The sequence below is a fragment of the Caloenas nicobarica genome, chromosome 8, assembly GCF_036013445.1.
Source record: "Caloenas nicobarica isolate bCalNic1 chromosome 8, bCalNic1.hap1, whole genome shotgun sequence".
Lineage (NCBI taxonomy): Eukaryota > Metazoa > Chordata > Aves > Columbiformes > Columbidae > Caloenas > Caloenas nicobarica.
The window spans coordinates 10,202,735-10,224,003 of record NC_088252.1 but is presented as its reverse complement, the minus strand read 5'-3'; the positions used below and the strand labels follow the sequence as shown (position 1 = coordinate 10,224,003).

Genomic DNA, 21,269 nt, shown 5'->3' with positions numbered 1-21,269 from the left:
CTGTCGGTGCTGGGGCGGTGCAGGTGGCTGATGGATAGTCACCTCTGCGGTGCCCTGCAGCTGGAGAGCCACCTGCCTGGTGTCTGCCAGTCTTCCAACATTTAGAATTTACGGCATTGGGAAAAATCCAGCCAGATAAGGTCTCCGTTGGAGGATGCAGACTTTGACCTTGCGGGGGTCGTGCTCAGGGTGGGTCGGAAGGGAACAGCCCTGTGCTGGCGGCTCCAGCAGTGCCAGCCCAGCAGTGCCAGCCCAGCCCGGGGGGGCCTTGTGTGTGGGCACCCAGCGCAGGAGCAGGCGGAGGGCGCCCCGCACAGCCCCCCAGCACAATGGCCTGTGGGCTCCGCAGGGCAGCTCTGCTTCCCTTTCCGCTGCTGCTCTACTGTCAGCACGGGGTCACTCCCTGCAGTTAAAAACAAAACAAAAAAAACACACAACAAACTTCAGCCCTCAGCACAAGATGCAGCCAGGGTTGCTACGCCGGGGAAAAAAAAATAACCAAAGATGGGTTTTCCTCTTTTTTTTTTTTTTTTTCTTTCTTTTTTTAATAGCTGCTCAGATTGGCTGTTTGAAAAGCTCCTCCACTCGGTTTGTGCTGCGACTTTGCACGAGAGGTCTGTGTGTGTGGCTGCGAGTATACCTGTGTGCACAGTTTTGGTGGCTTAAACAGAGTCTGGATTTCATGTCATAGTACATTTGTGCTCTGAGGTCCCTTTATTTCTATTTTGAACTTCCCAGGTTTGTATGCAGTCATGGAGTAAAAGTGCTCTGAAGTCCAACAGTCTAGGCTCTTTCCCTAGTGGAACTGTGTGTATGTTTCCTCTTGTCATTCAGGCAACACAAATACACAGTGTGTAGAAATGCTGCATTTCTTATCAGAGATATGAGTTAAAGATGGGGAACTCGTTTTAATTTGTAGCAACATACAGTCGTTATTAATGGGAGGCAAAGATCTTACAATGTGAACATCAAAGGAATCTGATGTTATTTGGAAACAGCATTTGGTACGTCGCGTCAAATTCTACAATGACTTTTAAGAAAGGCTTTTTTTTTTCCCCCCCTAGCTTTTAAGGATCTTTATTTATCACCCTCAGGAGCATTACAGTGAGTAATTAGATTGGACCAGGAGAACGACTTAATTTTACAAGAAACTCATTAATTCATCCTATTTAAAATCTTCTCATTTCACCCAAAACCCAATTATGCTTGTAGTGGCAATGATCTGGAAAGGCATTGTCTTGTGGGTATTAGGGGGGCCACTGGGACTCCTGTGGTATTCATGTTGGGGAGACAAGAGTGACTCCCTTTCTTTGACTTTTAGGTCAAAAGAACTAGTCGCTGGGACAGCTTGACAATTAGAAAACTCGGATGAGCATTTGGAAGTAAAACAGCTGTACAATAACAGAGAGGTTCATGGTGCGGGGCAGAAAGCTCATCAAAAGAGACTATCCAAACAATTGAGTTCTATAATTAACACACAAAAATCTGTTCAGAAATGGTAATAACAGTAAAAGAGATCTGAGAAGATGCTGCCTACTTATGTGGCAGATGCGGTTTTGTTACAATTCAAGAGAGAAAATCCATCCTCTTAAAGAATTTTTAAGAACAACATTCAAGGGGAAAAATAAAAGTAGCTTTTTGCTCCTAATGGTGCAGTTAAAACATGATCTTAAAATATTTCCAGACAGGGAAGAGCTATAGAAAAAGTAATCGGTGATGAAAGACATGAAATACACTATCAAAGTATTTTTTGAGGTCTTTAAACACAATTTTCTCACTGAAATTTATAAGCCTGACACTGAAATATCTTTTCTTAAATTATTTGCTTTGTCCTTCATTTCAACGAGAGTGCTATTTAAGGGTGTTCCATTAAAGTTGGCTACAATCATCGGCTTAACAAAAGATTCCCCTCTTCTGTTGTGTGTGGAGGGAGGTTTGATTCAGAATTGCATCTCAAGGAATTTTGAAATTTTCATGACTATGTGGCTGATAAATTTTTCTGCTTCAAAAAATGGAAACTATTAAATTAATGGTTGCTGAAATTTCAGCTAGCTCTACGGGTTTTTAGCTATATTATTCACTTGCCTGTGATAATAAATGTTCTTAGTGGTGCGCTGGTGCGTTTTGGGAAGGAGGGTGCAGCGGGAGCGCGGTTTGTGTTGGGTTGCTGACCCGGCCCTGGCCGAGGGCCCTTTCCTTGCGGGACTCGTGGCCATCGCAGCTTCAGCCCCGGGATCTCTGGGGTGACGGCTCTGCAGCCCGTGTTCCCGTGTTCCTGCGCGGCCGTGGCACCACCAAAGCTGCTGCTTGGAGCTCGCTGGGACTTTTGTAAAGATATGCATTGCATTTGTAATGATTTAGGAACTTGTCCACAAAGAGATAGGAATGGTTTCTTTATCCAAGCCTTTGCAAGACATTACACTCTCTTTTTTTTTTTTTTTTTTTTTTTTAAGAACTATTAAGCATGTCAAGCCTTTTCCAGACTATGGTGGAAAGATTCATTGCCATTTCAACAAGGACAAAGCAACAATTTAAGAGCAAGCACTGTGGGATTTTTTTTTTTCAATATTCTCCTCCCCCATTGGGGAAAAAAAAACCCAAACATGGCTTATTTAAAAATGGTTAAAAACAATTTAATACATGTGTTTTGTTGTAGTTGTGACTAAAAAGAATGTAACTAGAACCCCATCCACTATGAGATGAGTTTTTAAATTCTGAAATTGCTGGCTGAATTTTTCTAGTAGAAAATTCGGCATTTGGAGAGACCAAGCAAGCAGACTTTCCAGCCCACACATGCATTCTATTTTCTTTTCTTTTTTTTTTTTTTTTTGAGAAAGCCACGAGTCTGAAAATCAGATTTTAATGAGAAAATGGAGTTTGAAAAACAGCTTGTGAAAAATTACATCCACTTTTGACTAAGTTGCATAATTCTTCAGAGCAGTTTTTGCAGTTTTAACATGTATCAAAAAAAGGCAGTGTTTGACAAATCCTGTTTCACTCTAAGAGAAACAGAAGTCGAATGGATGTTCACGTTAGAACTCAAAGATATCAGCATAATTATTTCAAGCTGATGTCCATTTAAAATCAATATGATTTGTTCTGAGGAAAAACTGTGAGCTTTTCATGCTGAAAATATTTCTGTTTGAGAATTTAGCTTGGATCTAGTGCAGATGATTGTAACCTTATGCTTGTGGGTGATCTGGATGCAAGAAAAGATTTTTCTTTTAAAAAAAACAAAACCAAAAACCAAACCAAAACCAAACCAAAAAACCTAACAGAAAGAAAACCTAACAGAAAGAACCAATTAAGGCAAAGCTAAGGAGCTGAATTCCAAGTTTGCATTGCACATGTGAATGAATCTTTTTACAATGGTATCTTTCGAAAGCTGTGCAAGAACACCATTCGTGGCAGGTCTCACCCAGCAAATCCTTCCCAGAAAAGCAGCTGCATGAAGATTTGTCATGAGCAAGCGAGCAAGATTTTCAGGGAGCAGGCTCTGTCCAGGCTTCTTGTTTGCCTTCGAAATCATTAACCTTCAAAAAAAGCCCATCCGTAGCCTGCCCAGGTGCTGGTTGCAATAGGTGTGTCAGCTGTACTTCCAGCTAAGAGCAGCGCTTACAGGACTAGATGCGAATTTTTAAGTGACGGTACCATGGAGCTCTCAGGAGCAAAGAACTACTAGTTTAATGCAACACATTCCCTGATGTCTTTTTATGCCACGTGCTGAAATGTGGTGAATCTCTGAGCGTGCCGAAATGAAGAAAACTAACTGTTCCGGAGTAGGGGATTTTTGCAGCAAAATGGCTGCGTGTGCTTTAGGAGCAGCCACTGCGTTTGGAGAGCTTTCTTCAGGTCTTGAAATATTAATGATCTTGGCTTAATATAGTAGAAAACAAAATACAGTGCATGAAACGGGGGAAAAATCCTTCAATTACAGACTGTTGACTGTGCAGTACCCACTGTATGTATCTATTCCCTTTTAAACCACTGAGTCTGAAAAGACTGAGGAGGACGAATGGTTGCAAAAATCTTTACCAGTGACATTTTTCCTACCTTCGCAACAACATGTTATAGCCTGAACAGGATCTTCAGCTTTGTGCTGGGTTGTTTATGATCTAAGTAGTTTAATATTAGGAAGATGTAAGAGACAGCTCTTAATTTAATAATTTCTGTGAACTATGATTTTTGTGTTAACAGTAATGTTAGGGTTTACATGCTGTATTTGAATAACAGCAAGAATTTTGTGGATAAGAGCAGTCAGCCTGGTCTCCTCTCGTATTTTGTTTTTCCATGCCTCATCATTGTATACGGCAGCAAGACTCCTGTCAGTGTCTGTCCTGGTCATATACAGGCTTAGGTGTATTTCTGATCCGAGCTGTGACACTGAAAACCAGGAATAATATCTCAGATCAGAATCTGCCGCTTGACTGCTGCTGTTGTTAAACCAGGTACAAGAGGACATGTAGTGATAGTAGAACTCACTCACCAGATATTGCAAATCACATCAAAAATGAAAGGTAGTTTTCCATGCCTTTTTATTTTTTCCTGGGTAATTCACGTCACAAGCAGAATAAGCTATTTTATACAAGTTGTCTTTGTGTACCGTGGCAGCCTGGCTGATCGGCCATACCCAGTGGGTCTGTGTTTGTGTCCAGGGACTAATGGTCTCCAATGTGGGGAGGCTGAGTTTGACCCCCGTGATTCTTCCTGCCAAAGCTGTGGTTTCTGATGTTAATCGAAACCCCAGGGCTGTTTGAAGCATCGCCAAAAAGCACCTTATCTAATAATGCAATGCATGTAAACTCTGGAAACATAAATCTTATATGAGCGATGTGTTTTTATAAGATCCCCCGGTCCAGTGACAGGCACAGTGAGGGAAAGCGGACTGAGCTCCCAGTGCTCTTACAGATGGCGCGCGGCACGTCGTAAAGTTAGGACTCGTTAAGGAAATTCCATAGATGGCTTTGGTTAACAAGAATGAAGTAACTTGCTGTTTTATAAATGTGTTACTAAAATCCCTCTCTGTTTTCCATTGGGGGGCTTCATAAGAGAAAGAGGGACAGAATGAGGGGGACCAAGGGAAGGGTAGAACAGAGAGAGCAAGCCCCGGCTGTGCAGGGGGCTGCGCCCCGTTTACTGGGGCCTGTGCATAGCAGGGGAACCCCAAAGGTAGTGTTTGTGTTAAACGATGACATGTGAGAGCAAGTCACGCAGTAAATACTGGGAACAACTGTTCTCTTTTACATGTTTGCATGCCTGGGTATCTTCTCTGTTTTCTGCAGCGCTGAAAGCCAGTGGTGATGGTGGGCTTTTATCTGTAGCCAAGGGAGAAATTTCTAGGATGACATACCTGTTAGCCACTATTAAAATGTGTTATTAATGATGCTAATGAGTTTTTTCCAAGTGATGTAAACGTAGCCATCCATGTAAGCATTGCATTTCTGAAGACAATGTCACCGAAAGCTTGCCAGCTGCCCGTGGGACTTGGTGGCGCTGGTGCAGATACTGCTGTGGCCTGGCTCCGAGGTGGGGAGGGCTCTGCTGATTCCTCCTGTGGGGAGAAAGAACCAAATGAGTTCTGCCTTGCCAGGAGGGAGAGGTGCCATTTCCGCGCAGGGGAGGCTGAGGGCCTCGCTGCCAATCCCAGTGGGTTCCTGTCCTGCTCCCTCTTAAAAATTGGCAGTGTCTGGCCGTCAGCTGCCATTCCTTAACTGGTCATAGAATAAACCAATTGCACCCCTTTTGTCATGCGCTCTGTGTGTGAATGCAGGTGGACATGGGTTAAGCATCATGCAGCTCCACAGTCAGCACAAAAAGGCAGCTGATTTTCTGGCAGTGTCAATAGAAGAGTATAATTTTTTTTTTTTTCCCCAGCTTTTAAAATGACTCTTGTTGGAATTAGAAATCAGTATCCCCTGACATAGGATTACTCATTAAGACTGTGATGATTGTTAATTCTTCACCTGGGGCTAAGAGGACATCATTAGATCTCTTTGAAATGTCTCCTGCCTTGATTTTGAATAAGTAAGCCAGCAATTTATGGTCACAGCCTGGGCAAGTAACACTCTCCCTTCCTGTTCCTCCGTCTAGCTTGCAAAATCGGATACTACAAGGCTCTCTCGACAGATGTTGCTTGTGCCAAATGCCCGCCTCACAGCTACTCCATCTGGGAAGGCTCTACCTCCTGCACCTGCGATCGGGGCTTTTTCCGAGCTGAAAATGATGCTGCCTCCATGCCCTGCACTCGTAAGTTGGTCTTTGAACAGTCTCTTCCCCTTTTATCATCCATTTCTTCTCCTGTCTTTCTTTTGCTGTGTTTGTAGGAAATATCGCCTGCAGATGTGTCTCTAAGAAGTGTCTGACTTCTTTGAGCAGCATTCAGTAGCTCTTACAGCTCTTTGCAGATGCAGTTTGCATTTTGGTTTACACTTCTGGGAGAGAAAGTTCTCAGCCCTGAATCTCTAACAGTGACACGGTTGCACTGACTCTTGAGAGCTTACAGTCTAAATAAATCAGGAGACTGTAAGGAGGCAAAGCCGCAGAAGAGGAGTGACTCTCACACATCACTAACAGAGTTGGGAATAAAATATAGGTTTAAGTTCCAGTTTGAGGACCTGCCCGGTAGATCACTTCACCTTTCATCTCTTTCAATATTGATATTTGTAGAAACTGGGAAAGCTTTTCTCATAATTGTATGACCTAGGGTAAATAGGTAATATTTATAATGTCATTGTATATCTAATTTGCTCAAAATACAGCTGGTGACCCTTAGGAACATAAAAGTATTCCTCTGGAAGGGGTGTTAATAATAAGTCTTAAACCTTAATGAAACAAATACCCGAAGTATTCTTTATTTTATCCTTTGTGCAGCAAAAGGAGTTCTCTTTAGTTCCACCAAAATGCCTTCAGCAGGGAGAACAAGAGGTGCAGTGCACTGAGCACACCCATGGGGTTGCTGGAACAACTCCTTGTTCTATGTGTTGGTTAAGGGCTCACGCAGCCAAAGACCTGGGATTCCAGCCATGCCCCGGTGTTAAATCGTGATGATCTAGTTCTTTGGTTTTCATATCTATAGGAGCAGAGCAGCTTGAAACACTAAGTGAAAGGACTGTATTTCACCAGGGGATATCCATGTGTGGCTTTCCCTGAAAGCTATTGGAAATGCTTCCAGATTTTTGGAGTTCAGCTGTATATTTATGTAGAGAGCGTGTGTGTGTCTGTGAGTGAGGGAACACTGAGAGGTTTCTTTTGTAACATTTTAATATATTCCAAATTCATTTTGGAGAGATGACTCACATTTATTTAAATCTGAACTTCTCCCTTACAAGGCAGAAACCAAGTATGTCCATAACAAAGCCAGCACTCGTCCCTTCCCCACACCCCCTTGATTCCAGCTCTTCCTCAGTGATCTCCTCCTTTTCAGCTGTCCGTTTGGCTGGGTGCTGGTTAAGCAGGTCTGGGCATAGCCAGGAGCAGCTGCTTTTGCTCAGTAGGAAAGCAGAGAGGTCTGTATATCCCTTGCCAAGTGTTGACTGGGGATGGAGGTCTAACTGTATTGTGAAACCCTGCTGAAGTGGGTAGGAACATGCTTTTTATAATATAACTTATACTAGGAGATATAAATCTTTGCTATATTGATAGGAAAAAATGTCTTTTTGCAACAATAAAACTGTTGCTCAGAAGGTACGCCCTAAATAATATTATACCAGCAAAAGTTTCTCAAAGCCCTGGTCCAAGTGGGTGATATCCTGACCAAATTGAAATCAAATTAGGAATCAACTGGTTGAATTTAAGTAGGCTTGTGCAGTGAGCGAAGCATGAGGGAAGAGCAAAACACTTCCAGATGTGGGAATTGTGAGCAAATGATAAATCTGTTTGCTTGTATTGCAAAATGTACCCCTGCAAGCTTAGCCCTTTTTTGCCAAGTCTTGGGCCTGCTTCTGGCACCCTTCCCCGTTCTTGTCTTCAGAGGTCAGTCAAAGTTGAAACTCTGATCTTGGTCTTTTACCCTGAAAACATGAAGAGGGAAGAAGAGAAGGCAAAGGCCATGGTGCTGGCCTCAGTCTTCATCTCTGCAGCAGCCTAGGAGGACCCGGCGCGCAGAGACAAGCCAACACCACAATCCCACGGACACTCTGGAGGTCTCATTTCATAGCTTTGAATTTTCCTGTAGCTTCAGGGCTTCATTTTCTGTGATCCAAGGTGAAGGATGACACAGAGGTTATTTCTGAGCTGGCTTGTGGGGCAGCTTTGCTCCGTCTCTGACCACTGTGCTCGCTAATACCCTCTCTTTGAGATCTGCCTTAGCAGATGTTTGAACGTTGCTACGGTGGTGGTACTTGAGGCAAGCAACAGCAAGTGTTCAGAGGGCCTTTGCTGAAAGAAGCCCCTCTGGAAGAAGCTCCCCGTTTGTCTGCCCTTCCTGACAAGATGTGGAGACAGAAGGGAGCATAAACATCAAAGGTTCTTTCAGACGGTTTCAGGCTCTAATCAGTTCTTACCAGTTGGTTAAACCAGGTGACAAACCCAATTCCCTTGTGATGACAGCCATAATAATCAGGCATCTTCTTTGTTCATTATGCTCTCTTTACCCCTGGTATTCTCATTCAGCCCTGCATTTAGTAATCGCTCAGTGTGACGGCACACTAATGAAGAAATAAAACACAGTATCTGAGATCCATTCTTCTAGCAAAAAGATAGACTCTGCTCCACTGGCTTGTAAAATCAGGTTTCTGTTCACTTGGAGAACTATTAGACCAGGTGAATAAAAGTAACATTGGGTAATCTGGACAGAACACCTGGAATGGACTGTGGATTGATCCTTTCTTTATTATTTCTAAACACTTTTTAAGATTAAGAACTTCAGCCTTCTTAGGATGTGTTTTTGTAAAGCTTCGACCCTTGGCTATTGATTTCCTTTAGTAATAAACTGTCTGGCCTCATCACTTATCTTGCCTTCTAGGTTGGGGGAGGAAGATGGTTATGACTTTCCATTAGCCTGATTGTGCTAGTGGATGAAAGGGAATTGGAGAATTCCCCTTCCTTTTCCTTTCCCTTTCTCGCAATTCCCATGGTAAGTAATAAAAGCAACACCTACTTCCTGATGCACTGGTCAGCAGAGGTGCTCCAGAGCTTTCTCATTCCTTAACACCATCTCTGACATCTCCATCCATTGTTGAGTTGTAAAAACTGTGCCTAACCTTCAGGTAAGCCAGCCATCCAATCTCAACAGATAACTCAAACTCTAGTTTTAGTATTCTGCTCTATTTTAGCTCTGCTAGCGTGAGTAGTTATGTCTGGCTTAAAGCCTGTGCAAGTAAGGGCAGGATGTGACGGGACGTGAGCGTAGGAGACATTGGAGCACGCTGTGTTGGAAGGCCAGGCATAGATACCCTGACGTACACATGTTTATTGATGCATCTTTTCCCCAAGTTTGCCTCATGGGGATAATCATCAACGTGTCTGTCACCACCGAGGAGCAGAGCTGCTCTGGATGTGCTGCTTTGACCTAACTCAGGAATTTAGACTTTCAGCTCTGAAGCACAGTGAGCTTGTCAGCTGTGTGCTTGGGCATGAAGATGGTCTGATTGACCCATAATACACTTGAGCACAAACTGTGGAAAACTTGGACACCTTTCTCTTTTGGAAGTATACCAAAAGTTATATTAAAACAACTATTCAGACCTTCATTGTATTTCAGCATTTGCTGAGAGGACAGGTGTATCATAAGGTTAACAGTCTAATGCAGAATGAATTGCCTTACCAACACACAAATCTGTGAGGCTGGAAAACAATCAATCTCAGTCATGGTCCTCATCCCTGAATCTCCTTCTCTGGAAGGAGATACTCTGTGAACTGCAGCCTGGCACAGGCAGGTGCAGTTCCCACCCAAGTTAATGGCGTTGCTCCTGCGTCCCATTAATGAGTTGGGTCCTGTAACTTTTTCTTAACAAACAATGCTCACATTATGAGTGAGTACGGGATGGTATTGTATTGTTTTTATTGTCTGTTCGGTTCAGATTATTAATGATTTTTAATTGGGAGCCCTTTACAAAAGAGAGATTACCAGCATAGACTGTCCAGCTTGAAATCTGTCTCAGTAAATGACCCTGAATAATTTAGTCCGTTGAGCCACCCAAACAGTGACTGATTGATTGATATTTTGGCGTGGCCTGAAGTATTTCTAAAATGGTTGCATTTAAGACAGTTTATACCAGAGAAGCTTAGAGATAATGAGAGCAAATTTAGTGAGATGCAAGAGAAAAGTGCCTGCTTTAAAAGGGCTTTCTCTAGCTTAGCTTATCAAGAAATCGAAGACCCTGACTTCAAACAGCAAACGTTACTTACTTGTCTTTACATTCGCCTCTTCTAATTGAATTTAGTGCACTGCTGTATTTCCTTCAGAAAGTATATTGTTTTTAAATTACCATTTCAGTGCTATTACTCAAGGCTTCTGCTTCTAATGCTTTCTGACAGTTATCAGCATAATGAACCATAATGAAATGATGAGCAATCTACAGTGGAAACTCAATGTGGATTCCACTAGAGCTGTGTGACTGTGTTGTTAAAATTTGAATGCACATTAAAATAACACTGTCCTTATTTGTTTCCAAGGTCAAGGCTTTAAAAAAGGTCTGAAAGGTCTAAACACTTCAATTTTGTCAATGTTACACTCTAATATATGTCCATAGTGCAATCTTGTGTTGCATTTAGTGTATCTCAGAGATAAATATTTGACCTGTATTTTCAAAAAAGAGTGAATTTACCTACCTAATAACTGTGCTTGCAGATGAGTAAGTGCACAGGAGCTGATTATTCCAGCATATGTTTATTATGATTGCTTAGACTTCTAAATAAACAAATGTGCTCTTTTTCCTTCCACTTGACTTGTGCCTCTTCTAAATTTCCAGACAGATGCCGATTATCACTGTTTTAGCTTTTAGAAGAATAAGAAAGTAGAGTGCAACACGCGGTCATGCTGCCTAGTACGTTGTAGGTAGCTTTGTGCCGGCTTTGCCACGCTTCCTTCCCAGGGCTTGCCCACTAGATCTGGCACCACTTCAGTCCAACCTCTGCTGCCATTCTCTGTTGTATGAAGTATATGCCAATACAGCCTCTGATGTTCAGAAGTTAAATTTACAACATCATAATTCTTCCACATATTTATATGTCTATACCTTAAGTAAATTATTTTTCTCTTAAAAAATCATATAAGGTTGTAAACAGTAGGTGAAAATGCCTTTTAAGGTGCAGTATGGCAGTTGCAAGAGAGGAGGGAGTGAGTAGGCAGTATGAAAAGCATGATTTTTCTTCTTCATATAGGCTGGGAAAATAGACCATCCATCGCTGCCAGACTGAGAGAAGGGAATTGTGAGTGATGGGAATCTCAAAGGAGAAGGCTGTCTGCCCTTGTCTGTGGTGACAGGCTGAAGGACTTGAGAAAACGTTGAATAAGAAGGGGAGTGGTTATGGTTTGAACAGAAGAGAAGGGAGTAATTTGACAATGTGTGTTTATAATCAGTAGACTTAAAATCATCACTCTTTTAAGTACAGCAACTGTTTATTAGCTGTCTTCTGATTTTCTGGCTAGAGCCTTAAATTAACAGAGACATTTACTCAATTAAGTGGGGGCTTTGATTTGGTTAGTCAGGACCCAGTTCTGTAGAGTCGTTGAAGTAAATTAGAGGGCTAACAGAATAAGAAATTCAGCAGTCGAGCCAATGACAGAATAACTTATTTTTCTGCTTGGATTTTTTCCTGTCAGACTGTCAAATAACTTTCTGGTATCCACAGTGGAATTCTTTTTATCTCAAAAGAGTGAGCGAGCAGAGGTGGTATTGTCTGCAGCACAGCATAGTAGAGTAGATGCGATAACGTGTCTTAGCATACGTGGCAATGCAAAATGTTCTCGTATGGCAGTTTTTGGAAGAGACACCCAGAGCCCACAGGGGTGGTACCTGCAATCATCAGTTTTCCCACACCTCTGCCAGTGGTAACTGGACCTCTTCACTTAATGCTCTTAGCCTGGACAAAAGATGAAATATCGGTTGGATTGATCTCTAGGTGAAAGGAGCAAAGCCTATTGTGAAGCTGGTAACCAGGGTTCTTTTGGCAAGCCAAAAGGAAATCGTACATGCCAGTAAAATGGGCATTTTATCATTGGCAGTGGTCCAAGATCCCTAGCTTGGCAGAGCTCCCACTGAAGTCAAAGGAGTCTTGCCTGAGTAAATAAATTAAGAATTGTTTTCCAAATCATTTGCCATATTAAAACCCAGTTGTAATGCTAACTGTGCACAGAAAGGAGAAGGGGGGTGGAAATAGAGCAGATGACTGATATTTCAAGTGGCTGCCGCATCTTGCGGACTGTTGACTTTGGCCTCACCATTTGTAAAAACACGTAATCTATAATGATAAATGGTCAGGAATAGCCAGGCAGACAAGAAGCAAAGGTTGTCCAAGCTGTCAGTGCTTGTGTAAATTAGCCCACAGCAACAGGAGACCTGTCCACAACTGCTGAAAGAAGCAATTAGTGGCAGCAACATATACAACTGTCACAGGAAAGCGTGGGCTTTATTTCTGAGCCTAAACTTACACAGCCCAGGTGTTTACTCTGCGTTATAACCTGTCTTTCAGATGGTTAAAGATCAACAATAAAGGCTTATCTGAAGGGCTTCGCAGCTCACATGCTGAAACATTATTGACAATTCCACAATTATACATGTTTAATGAAGCTTTAAAAGATGGAAAGAGGAGGCCAAGGGGCTTTTTCTTGAAGGCTGTGCCTGGCACCACTTTTGCCAGGCATTTCAGTGAGGGAACTGAAAAGAGTTTAAAGACATTGATTATTTAATTACTTTTTTTGCATCCACTCTGAAAATAGTAAACTCTATTTTACACACAGCCATGCCTCCAGGGAGATGAGTTTTAGGTTCATGATAAAGTTCAAGAGTATTGATTAGAATTGTTAAAGGCTGTCCGTACAATAATGGTGTTGTAAGGCCTCATTGAGAGAGTAGCAGTCTGGTCCCATTGGTGAGGCGGCAGCACGACCAAAAGCCTGAGCAGAGCTGTACTGCCTCTCAGTGCTTCCGCTAGCTCCTTCAAAGGCACTTCAGGTACTGCCAGTGACATTGCAGTGCTCTTGGGAGATAAGCTCCAAAGGTCTTTGGAATTGTTCATTGTATGGATCTTCTCTTTTTTACAACTCTTTATTTGTTCTCTTTACTCTCGCTGTGTTGTACACAAAAGCTGGCTTTCAGGTCTTGTATAGCAGAAGATGTGCTAAACTTTTCACTACTTCTAGTTAGGTTTTCTTGCTATTAGACAGTTGGATGCTCACTCCCAAGTGCTGGCTGCTCCTGTAACTTATCAAAGACTTTACTGCTCCACCGTAGTACATTCAAGGCCAAGTCACTGCTTCAAAACTGGCCGGTTCATACCAGGCTCCTTTTAAACTTAGCAAATTAGCTCAAGATTCCTGAATACCCTGGGTTCCCTTTGAAATCACCAGAGATGAAGAGGGTCAGTGTCTCTGGAGCAGGCTCATAAAGGGGATCCGTTGGTCAGTCTCGCTCCAAAGCCCACTGCAGCCTGCTGGTCTGCCTGATTAACTTCGATTAACAAACACCGGTAGCTGGCACTCTGCTGCATTTAACAGTGTGTTTATAGGGTGTCCTCAGTTTTAGGGTGAAGTTAAAAAGCTTTGAACTGCTGCATGTTATTGTATTTTTTTAACTGTTTGTTAGAATAGTTTTTAATCCTTATCAAGCTAAGGTCTACTTTTTCTGCCTCAAAAGAGAGAGGTGATATTTTCCTCAAGGAGAGTGTGGGAATGGTTAAAGAAGATTAAAGTCTTTCCTACATGCTTGAGGCTTTCTGATGTCTGGTGGGAATTGCCAATGAAGCTTCCTTCCGATTTCACACTGTCAGGTGAACGCAGACTGAATGCAGGGTGACAACCCACTTGAAAATAATTATCCATTGCCTTGGCTGCAGAGACATCCGTTACCTGATAGAGAAATGTGCTTTTACACGCATGCACACACAGACTGAGTGAATTATATTTTTAATAATTTTCTCCTTCCAGGGCTCAAAAGCCTCATCCTGTTTGTTACTTAGCCACATACATATCTTTTGAAAGCATCTTTATTTTGAAGGAGGGTACATTTTAAATGCACCGGTTTAGTGACTGACAGAATGTTCATAGCGAAGGCTTGCCTTCTTGAGGATGTGTATTTGAAATATCTCCATTAGCACTTCCATGGAGAGTGTGGGTTTCGGCTTGTGTTTTTAATAGATCTCCTCCCACAGATACATCTTTCAAGGTAGTAAATATTAACCATACCATAGGTTAGTAGTAAAGAGATGTGGTTAGAGTCCAAATACTGATAATATCTGTTTTGTCCTTAATGGGTAATGTTGCTGCCAAAATAATCCACTACCACTGTTAATGGTTGAGGACTAAGCTGGCATAAAAAAAGGAGCTCCTGGTAAGGAGCCCTCTGCCAGGGACATGCTAAGACAGAGGAGTGTGGGCAGGCAGTTGTTTGTGGCTAGAGAGAGCTTTATGTTGGGTGCCATCAGAGTGGGTTTCTCAGAAGTGCTAAATTCAGTTTAAAGGCATTAAGTGTCAGAACCCTACGCCGACATGTTTTTTGGCTTGTTTTGCGATAGGGTTTTTTTTTTCAAATTAAGAAAATAGTATAGAATGGCTACTCAGGTCAGATAAAATTGGCCAAACCAAAGCCCACAACATTATCTTCAGTGCTTTGTCCACTGAATCTCTGAGAATAGGAAAAAGAAATTTTTTACTCACCTATAACTTTGATGAACAAAAGCTGTTTGCCCCTAATTTGGACCTGCTAGTTGTCTAAAAGTGGGATTCTGGCATCGTGTTGGCCTGGGACAGCAGAGAACCAAGCTGCAAGGTCCTCCTTATTTCTCGTCATTTTATGGGACAACAAAGTCACTCGGGAGCTGTTTTGCTGGGAATCATTTTTGTCTTCTCTTTTCACCATGCTTTAATCCACACCTCCTAACCATACACTGTTGCTGAACTAAATTAACTGGTTTAGTGAAGACAATATTCTCTATGTCAAACAAGTCTGTCTGGTCCAGTTGTAGAAAACTGTAATTGAATTTACTGCATACACCCACAGAGACTTTTAGAGAAGCACCTTGCTGGGCAGATCAGTAATAAAAAAGGAAGATGTAAAATCAGGGATATTAAAACTTTTGTCATAACCATTTAAATACAGTTCCCCAGCACAGTGCACTTAGAGTTCTAACCTCAGATCCCAGGGTTAGTTTCCAGAGGTATTCTTCTGTTGGGTAGATCGGTCGGGTTTACAGCTGTAGGGAGAAAGGGTGGGCTGGCTTGGTTGGAGTCTGTCTGCACAGCCGACAAGTCGTGCCTGTCTGTCTGTCTCGCTGGAGTCCCTCCAGCTCCGGGAGCCCAGCTACAGCACACCCTTTGACGTGGGTTTGTGGTAAAGAGTTTGTCAGGGGGCAGACACTTGCCTTTGGGCTGGTGGCTCGGCGGCGGTGCCGAGCTTGCCGCTGGTGCAGCCTGGTTAGACCCGGTCCCTGGGCATGCTGAGGGTCCCGCTGCCCATGCTGTCCTTCGGCAGGCACAAAGGGCTGGGCGCGACCCATCCCTGCGGGCAGCAGGCATGTTTGCTTGGTTGCAGCTAATCATCTTCATGCTATTTGCCTTTGAAATTGTTCATTGCATTCAGGATAGACCTCCCTGGCCGAACAATTTTGCCAGTTCCACTAGGTCGAACCTTCTCCACTTGTACTGTTATCTTGTGGAGGCAGGAGAGGGGCTGTGGGATAACCTCCTCAGCAGGATGGTGCCTGAACAACAGACAGACTTTGAGCCAACAACCTCTGATGATGCCTCAGTGTGTAGGGCAGCTGATTTAAATGGAAAATATTATTTTCCTTGCAAATAAGCAGTTTACTGAAACGTCGTTATGCCCAGTGTTAGTCTGCAGCCTGCTTCGCTTCACAGCTGTGGCCCCTTACCACCTGCACCCCACAGGTGTACCTCAGTCCCGGACAGCAAGTTCATTACTGGCTCTTCACTGAGGAAGGTGCACGTGAGTCACTTTGGTGCTCAGATTGGACTTGATCCCTGGTGTGAATCACAGAGGTCCTTTACTATGAGCACAGAGAGCTGGCACACAGGTAACATAGCACATGGAGATCTCCTGTGGGGTGGAAGGTAGGAGAGAGCCCATCAGGTGTTGATAGGTGCCCTCGTCATGGTTTTCATCAGGGCTCTTGTCAGTCTTGCAGTGATGTGTGGGAGGCTTCTCACTGGAGAGGGACTTGAGTATTTTGTAAGAAGGGAGGGAGAGAAATATTGATGGATGAAAAGTTAAAGTGCAGCCTGAGATTGTGGTGAGTGCTAAAATATATCAATCCTTTTAGTACAAGTCATGCTTATGCTATTAACCCCTTAAAAGCTCTAGTCTTCCTGAATATTCATTTGACATAGGATACGACAATGTCCTCAAGACAGACAGATCTGTCTGTGGGTGAAAGAGACAGAGTGATATAATGGCTATAGCTTATTGCAGCAAGAGAAAACCAAACAATCTGCATTGCCCAATACATTTAAGTAAATCTAATAGGAGGGTTGAGGAAGATAGCAAGATTAGCTTGACAAAGATTGTTTGTTGCTAAACAGGCTCTTCAGTGTTTCCCTCAGCCCTGACACACACAATGAACAGCTCCACCCAGGGCCTTTCCATTTGCTTCATGGCTCAGTTGATTTTGATGGGTTTATTGTGAAGTGAGATTTATGGACCCCAGGAAGGAATAAAATTAACAACTTCCGTTCCCTGTGTTCCCACAGAGGAGTCCGCCATGTCCGCTCAGGGTGCTGGTAAATGGGCTGGGTGAGGATCCTGTGGTCAGGCCCCATGGTCAAACCGTGTCCTCCTTGCAGTCCCCGACAGGAGAACCGCGAGCGGCTCTGCAGATCCATTCCTTGGGTTCTGTTGTCTCGGGCAGGGAAAGCAAGAGGATCTGGCTTCCTAACATCATAAAATGAGCTTTAAAATTAGTTGTTTTCAAAATAAAAATGTCTGGTTTTTTTTTTTTTTTTTAATTTCTGTAGGAACTGTCACATTTTGAGCTCTTCTGGGCAGTATGGCAGTGTTAGCTCCATGCTTCCAGAGTGCCTAATGGCTCATGCAAGAGCATGCTTCCATCAGCAGGAATTCTAAGGAAAATGCTGTAAATGATGTAAATCACTTGAGAAAAAAAATCACAGAAGTTGGCACCAGTGTTTCAGAGGCACAGCTCCTTGTCTCCCCTCTCATCTGCCCCACAACTAGAGTTTTCTGCCCGAGGATGGAGGGTTTGTGTGGCGGGGGTGGTCTGGCTGGCAGGACGCTGTTTCTGCAGGTAGATCCTGCTCGCTGGGTTCATCTGGGAGCTGACTGGCACCTCCAGCCTGCCACAGCTCTAGAAGGGTTTTCTTCTCATCTAGTGGCAGTGGCTCTGTTGTCAGAAACAAAGCAAATCCTGATCAGCATTGAAAGAGCAGATATGCCCTGTGTTTCAACATCTGAAACCGGGCCCTTCAATCCGAAATGATTCCCCACTCCCAGTGCCAACAGCTCCATTGATACCTATACTCCAGAAAGAGAAGAAATTGCTTTTCCCTTCACTATAATGTCAGCCCACCATTTGGTGACTCCCCCACATCTTCCTTTTTCGTGCTGGAGGTGGTGCACACATCTCTGTGACCTGCAAGCATCTGCTTCCTTGGTTTTCTGCTTCATTGCGTCTCTGTTTAGACGCTGCAGTGCCCTGTCCCACATACTAATTACTGACTTTTTGCTTCTGAGGAGCTTGATTTATTCTGGCACATTTTCCCACGTGAAACTGGACCTAGAGCCTTGGAAAATATCTTAATGGACATCAGAGTAAGTCTGAGTTTAACCCCAAACTGGCTGCTATATCTGAGCTAAAAGGCACCTCTTTCAGACCGTAGTTGTGGCAGTATGACCCTTCCTTGTGGAGCACTTTGTTTGCCGAGCATCCCCCTGCAATGAGGGCAGCCCTGGCAGAGCCGGGTGTTGCTCGGGGAGGTGTTTGCGCTGGCACCACCTTATCTCAGCTCTCGTGGCTGCGCTCCGAGTCGATGCTCTCACTGGTGTGATTGCAGCAGGAGAATGCTCTGTAAGAAAACGCCTTTTGCCTTTTCTCGCTGTAACGCTCTTGCCGTTTCTCACAGGAGCAGTTTCTGTTCAGGGCTCGCTGCTGTGAAGTGCTGAAGGGCCTCTGGGAGGACTGATGTCCTCAGCTCCCACCGCCTAGGTCAGACCTTCACCACCCAGCGTGGGCTTAGGCTTGCAGTCCACTGAGGCCGAGCTTTCCTCCAGAGGCTTTTGTTTGTTCTCCTGCCTCCTTGACAGAGCAGAGGGACAAATGCTGTCAGCTTGTGCACCTGCCTGCTGTGAAGAGAGAGCCCTGGTGTGAGGCAGTTTGGGGTAGATGGGATTTAGATCAGTTCCTGCTCAGCAGTTCCTGTGCTGCTGCTCGAGTTCATGGTTTCAGGAGTGTCTTCCACCTCATCGCACTCAGAGTGTGTTTTGAGGAAGAGGCTCGTGTATTTGCAGGGTGAGGACAGGCCGCTTTCTCCTGCCCAGGGGAGCTGGCAAGCCCAGCGTTTGGGAGGAGGAGAGCTGGGCACAGGGCCCCCGCGCTGGGCTGGGAGTTGTGACCCATGCCCAGATGTGCAAGGCATGTCTGGCGTGCCCTTGTCATCTCACCGTATCGCTCTCTACTTCATTTTTCCACATGATGAACAGAGATTAAAAACAGTTTCTTTCCATTTTCTTTCTCTGCTAGTTTCTAAGCGTTTTTGGAGCAGGAAACATCTCTCGCTGTGTTTGATAACTGATCTTTGAGTAAAAGGGTTTTGTCCTTAGGAGTTCTAAATGCTGCCAGTGTATAAATAAAAGCCATGAATGGCAGCCAGTGGTGCAGGAGGACTCCCCGTCACAGGGGCTGGCCCTGGCTCTCTCTTCTTGCAGTAATTCTACCTGTCAGCCCCCATTAACTCAGAGACTGTTTCAGAGGTTTGGCAGGAAGAGAGGATTTCCCTCTTTTCAAAACGAACATATTAATTTTGTATTTCTGAAGTGAGCACAGAGAGACAATCCTTGTTCAGCTACTCTTGCAGCAGAGGCCTTTCATTTAGGTACTGAAGATAAGTAGATACATTTGACCTCAGTGTAATTTAAGACTCTTTTCTTAACCTACCTGCTCCTAAATAAAAGTCCTGACTCCTGTTGAACATGTGTTCAGGCAGCTTCAAGCACAGACCCAGGGACGTGGTGCAGCCCTCAAACCCTTGTCCTCCACAGTGAGCTCAGGTCTCAGGCTGCATTTTAGATGCACCTGATGAATCGAGGCAGGCAGAATTAATCTTCATCATAGTCACCTCTTAATGGCTTAACCTCTTCACTGCCATGCTTGAGTCACTTAGTAATTTCAGCAGAATTTCACCATAATGTACATAGGTCCCATCTGACCCTGATGGCTGCTTTTGTGCCTTTGACGTATGAGAGATTATGATTGATTTATTTATACACTTAATGAAACTGTTGGTGCTGGCTGAATTTTTTTTTCCAGTTTTGTAACATTTGACAAATAACAGAAATGGAAAACCTGGAATGAAATTTGCCAGAGCTTTTACTTTGCCTTCGTTTTCTACCAGGAGATCTGGTTGAATGTTTTTTGAATTCCAACCATCAAATGTATTTTGATAAAATTTAAGAAGCTTTCACAAGCTCTCCTGTGTCTTGAATAAAAATCGAATTTGTGACTTTCTATGGCATTATTTCCAGTATTTTTCTGGTAATAATATTTGCATTTAAAGGTCTGAGTAATTAGTAAGGACTGCTATTTTTACTGTATTCTGGTTTGGATCGTTACATTTTGCAAGGTTGGGTCTCACTGTTTCATTTCTACTCGATACAGTAGTTACCTTATGTCCTGTCCCAAAGTATTGCATGGGTAGTCAGAGCACCCTCATGCTCTACCCCAGAATAGGCGGGATCAGCTCTTCTTTCAGCTGCTCACTGTATTTTCCTCCCCAATTCTTTCATATTCTCCAGCATTCCCCTGTTGTAACCTTTATTCTCCCCCCTTCTTCAAAGCCTTAGTTTTCTACTCAGATCTATTTCCTGAATCCCAAAGTGTCATGTCCAGCTCCCTGCTTGACGGGCTTCAGCGTTCACTGAATGTGATCTGACTTCAGTTTGTCTGGAAAATATTGCACTTCTATTCTTAAGAAAAAAATATCAGGAGATCAACAATTTCAGTGAGTATCTGCCTGTAGGTAATGGAGGACCTTGTAAATGCCAGGTGAAGCAAGAGTTGTGCATATGATGCCTTGCTTGGGAGATAATGGAAAAATGAATGTAAAATATATAAATTTTAAGTTTTTCCAAATAAGTATAAATAGTGAACGTGAAAAAAACCCCATGTTCTTGTTTAATTGTAATACAGGGTTTTCAGGCTCATTTAGAGCTGGAAAATACTGTTAATTTATCAGATTGAAAAGATCAGAGTTTGACTTACGAGTTAATTTTTCACATTCATTAAGAACACAGGGAAAGAGAAGTAAAATTTTCTGCGGTCTCTGCTGTCCTTGACGTAACTGGGAGGTGCAGGCGCCCGGTATCACTCGGGACCCTAAGTCTGAAGACACTATGTAAGGTTTTTCTAGTTACTAATAACACGTTGACTTTTCTTTCTAGGCCCTCCATCTGCTCCCCAGAACCTGATTTCCAATGTCAATGAGACGTCGGTGAACTTGGAGTGGAGCCCCCCCCAGAACAAAGGTGGTCGTGAAGACATCTCCTACAACGTGGTGTGCAAGAGGTGCGGTGCTGGCGACCTCGGCCGCTGCCGGTCCTGTGGCAGCGGTGTGCACTTCAGCCCCCAGCAGAACGGCTTGAAAACCACCAAAGTCTCCATTACCGACCTCCTGGCACACACGAACTACACTTTTGAAGTCTGGGCGGTGAATGGAGTGTCCAAGCAAAATCCCAGCCAGGACCAAGCGGTGTCAGTCACTGTGACAACTAACCAAGCGGGTAAGAACCTAAACACAAATTCTCTTCCTCTCTCTTCTGCCAGTTTTTTTCAGGAAAGCTGTGATTTCCATTACGTTTAGCATTAGCAAATGAATGCAAGGAGGCCTAAAATGCGTAACTGGGTCAAACCCTTATTTTCTGGTT

General features: G+C 43.6%; 1 protein-coding gene across 1 annotated transcript in view; it reads left to right on the top strand.

Annotated features, from left to right (window-relative positions):
• Nucleotides 1-21,269, top strand: part of EPHA4 (EPH receptor A4) — a 103,397-nt gene that overhangs the window by 34,143 nt on the left and 47,985 nt on the right. Inside the window, exons 4-5 of the mRNA XM_065640495.1 lie at nt 6,091-6,246; nt 20,787-21,125. Of these exons, the coding sequence (XP_065496567.1) occupies nt 6,091-6,246; nt 20,787-21,125 (495 nt within the window). The remainder of the gene's footprint in view (nt 1-6,090; nt 6,247-20,786; nt 21,126-21,269) is intronic.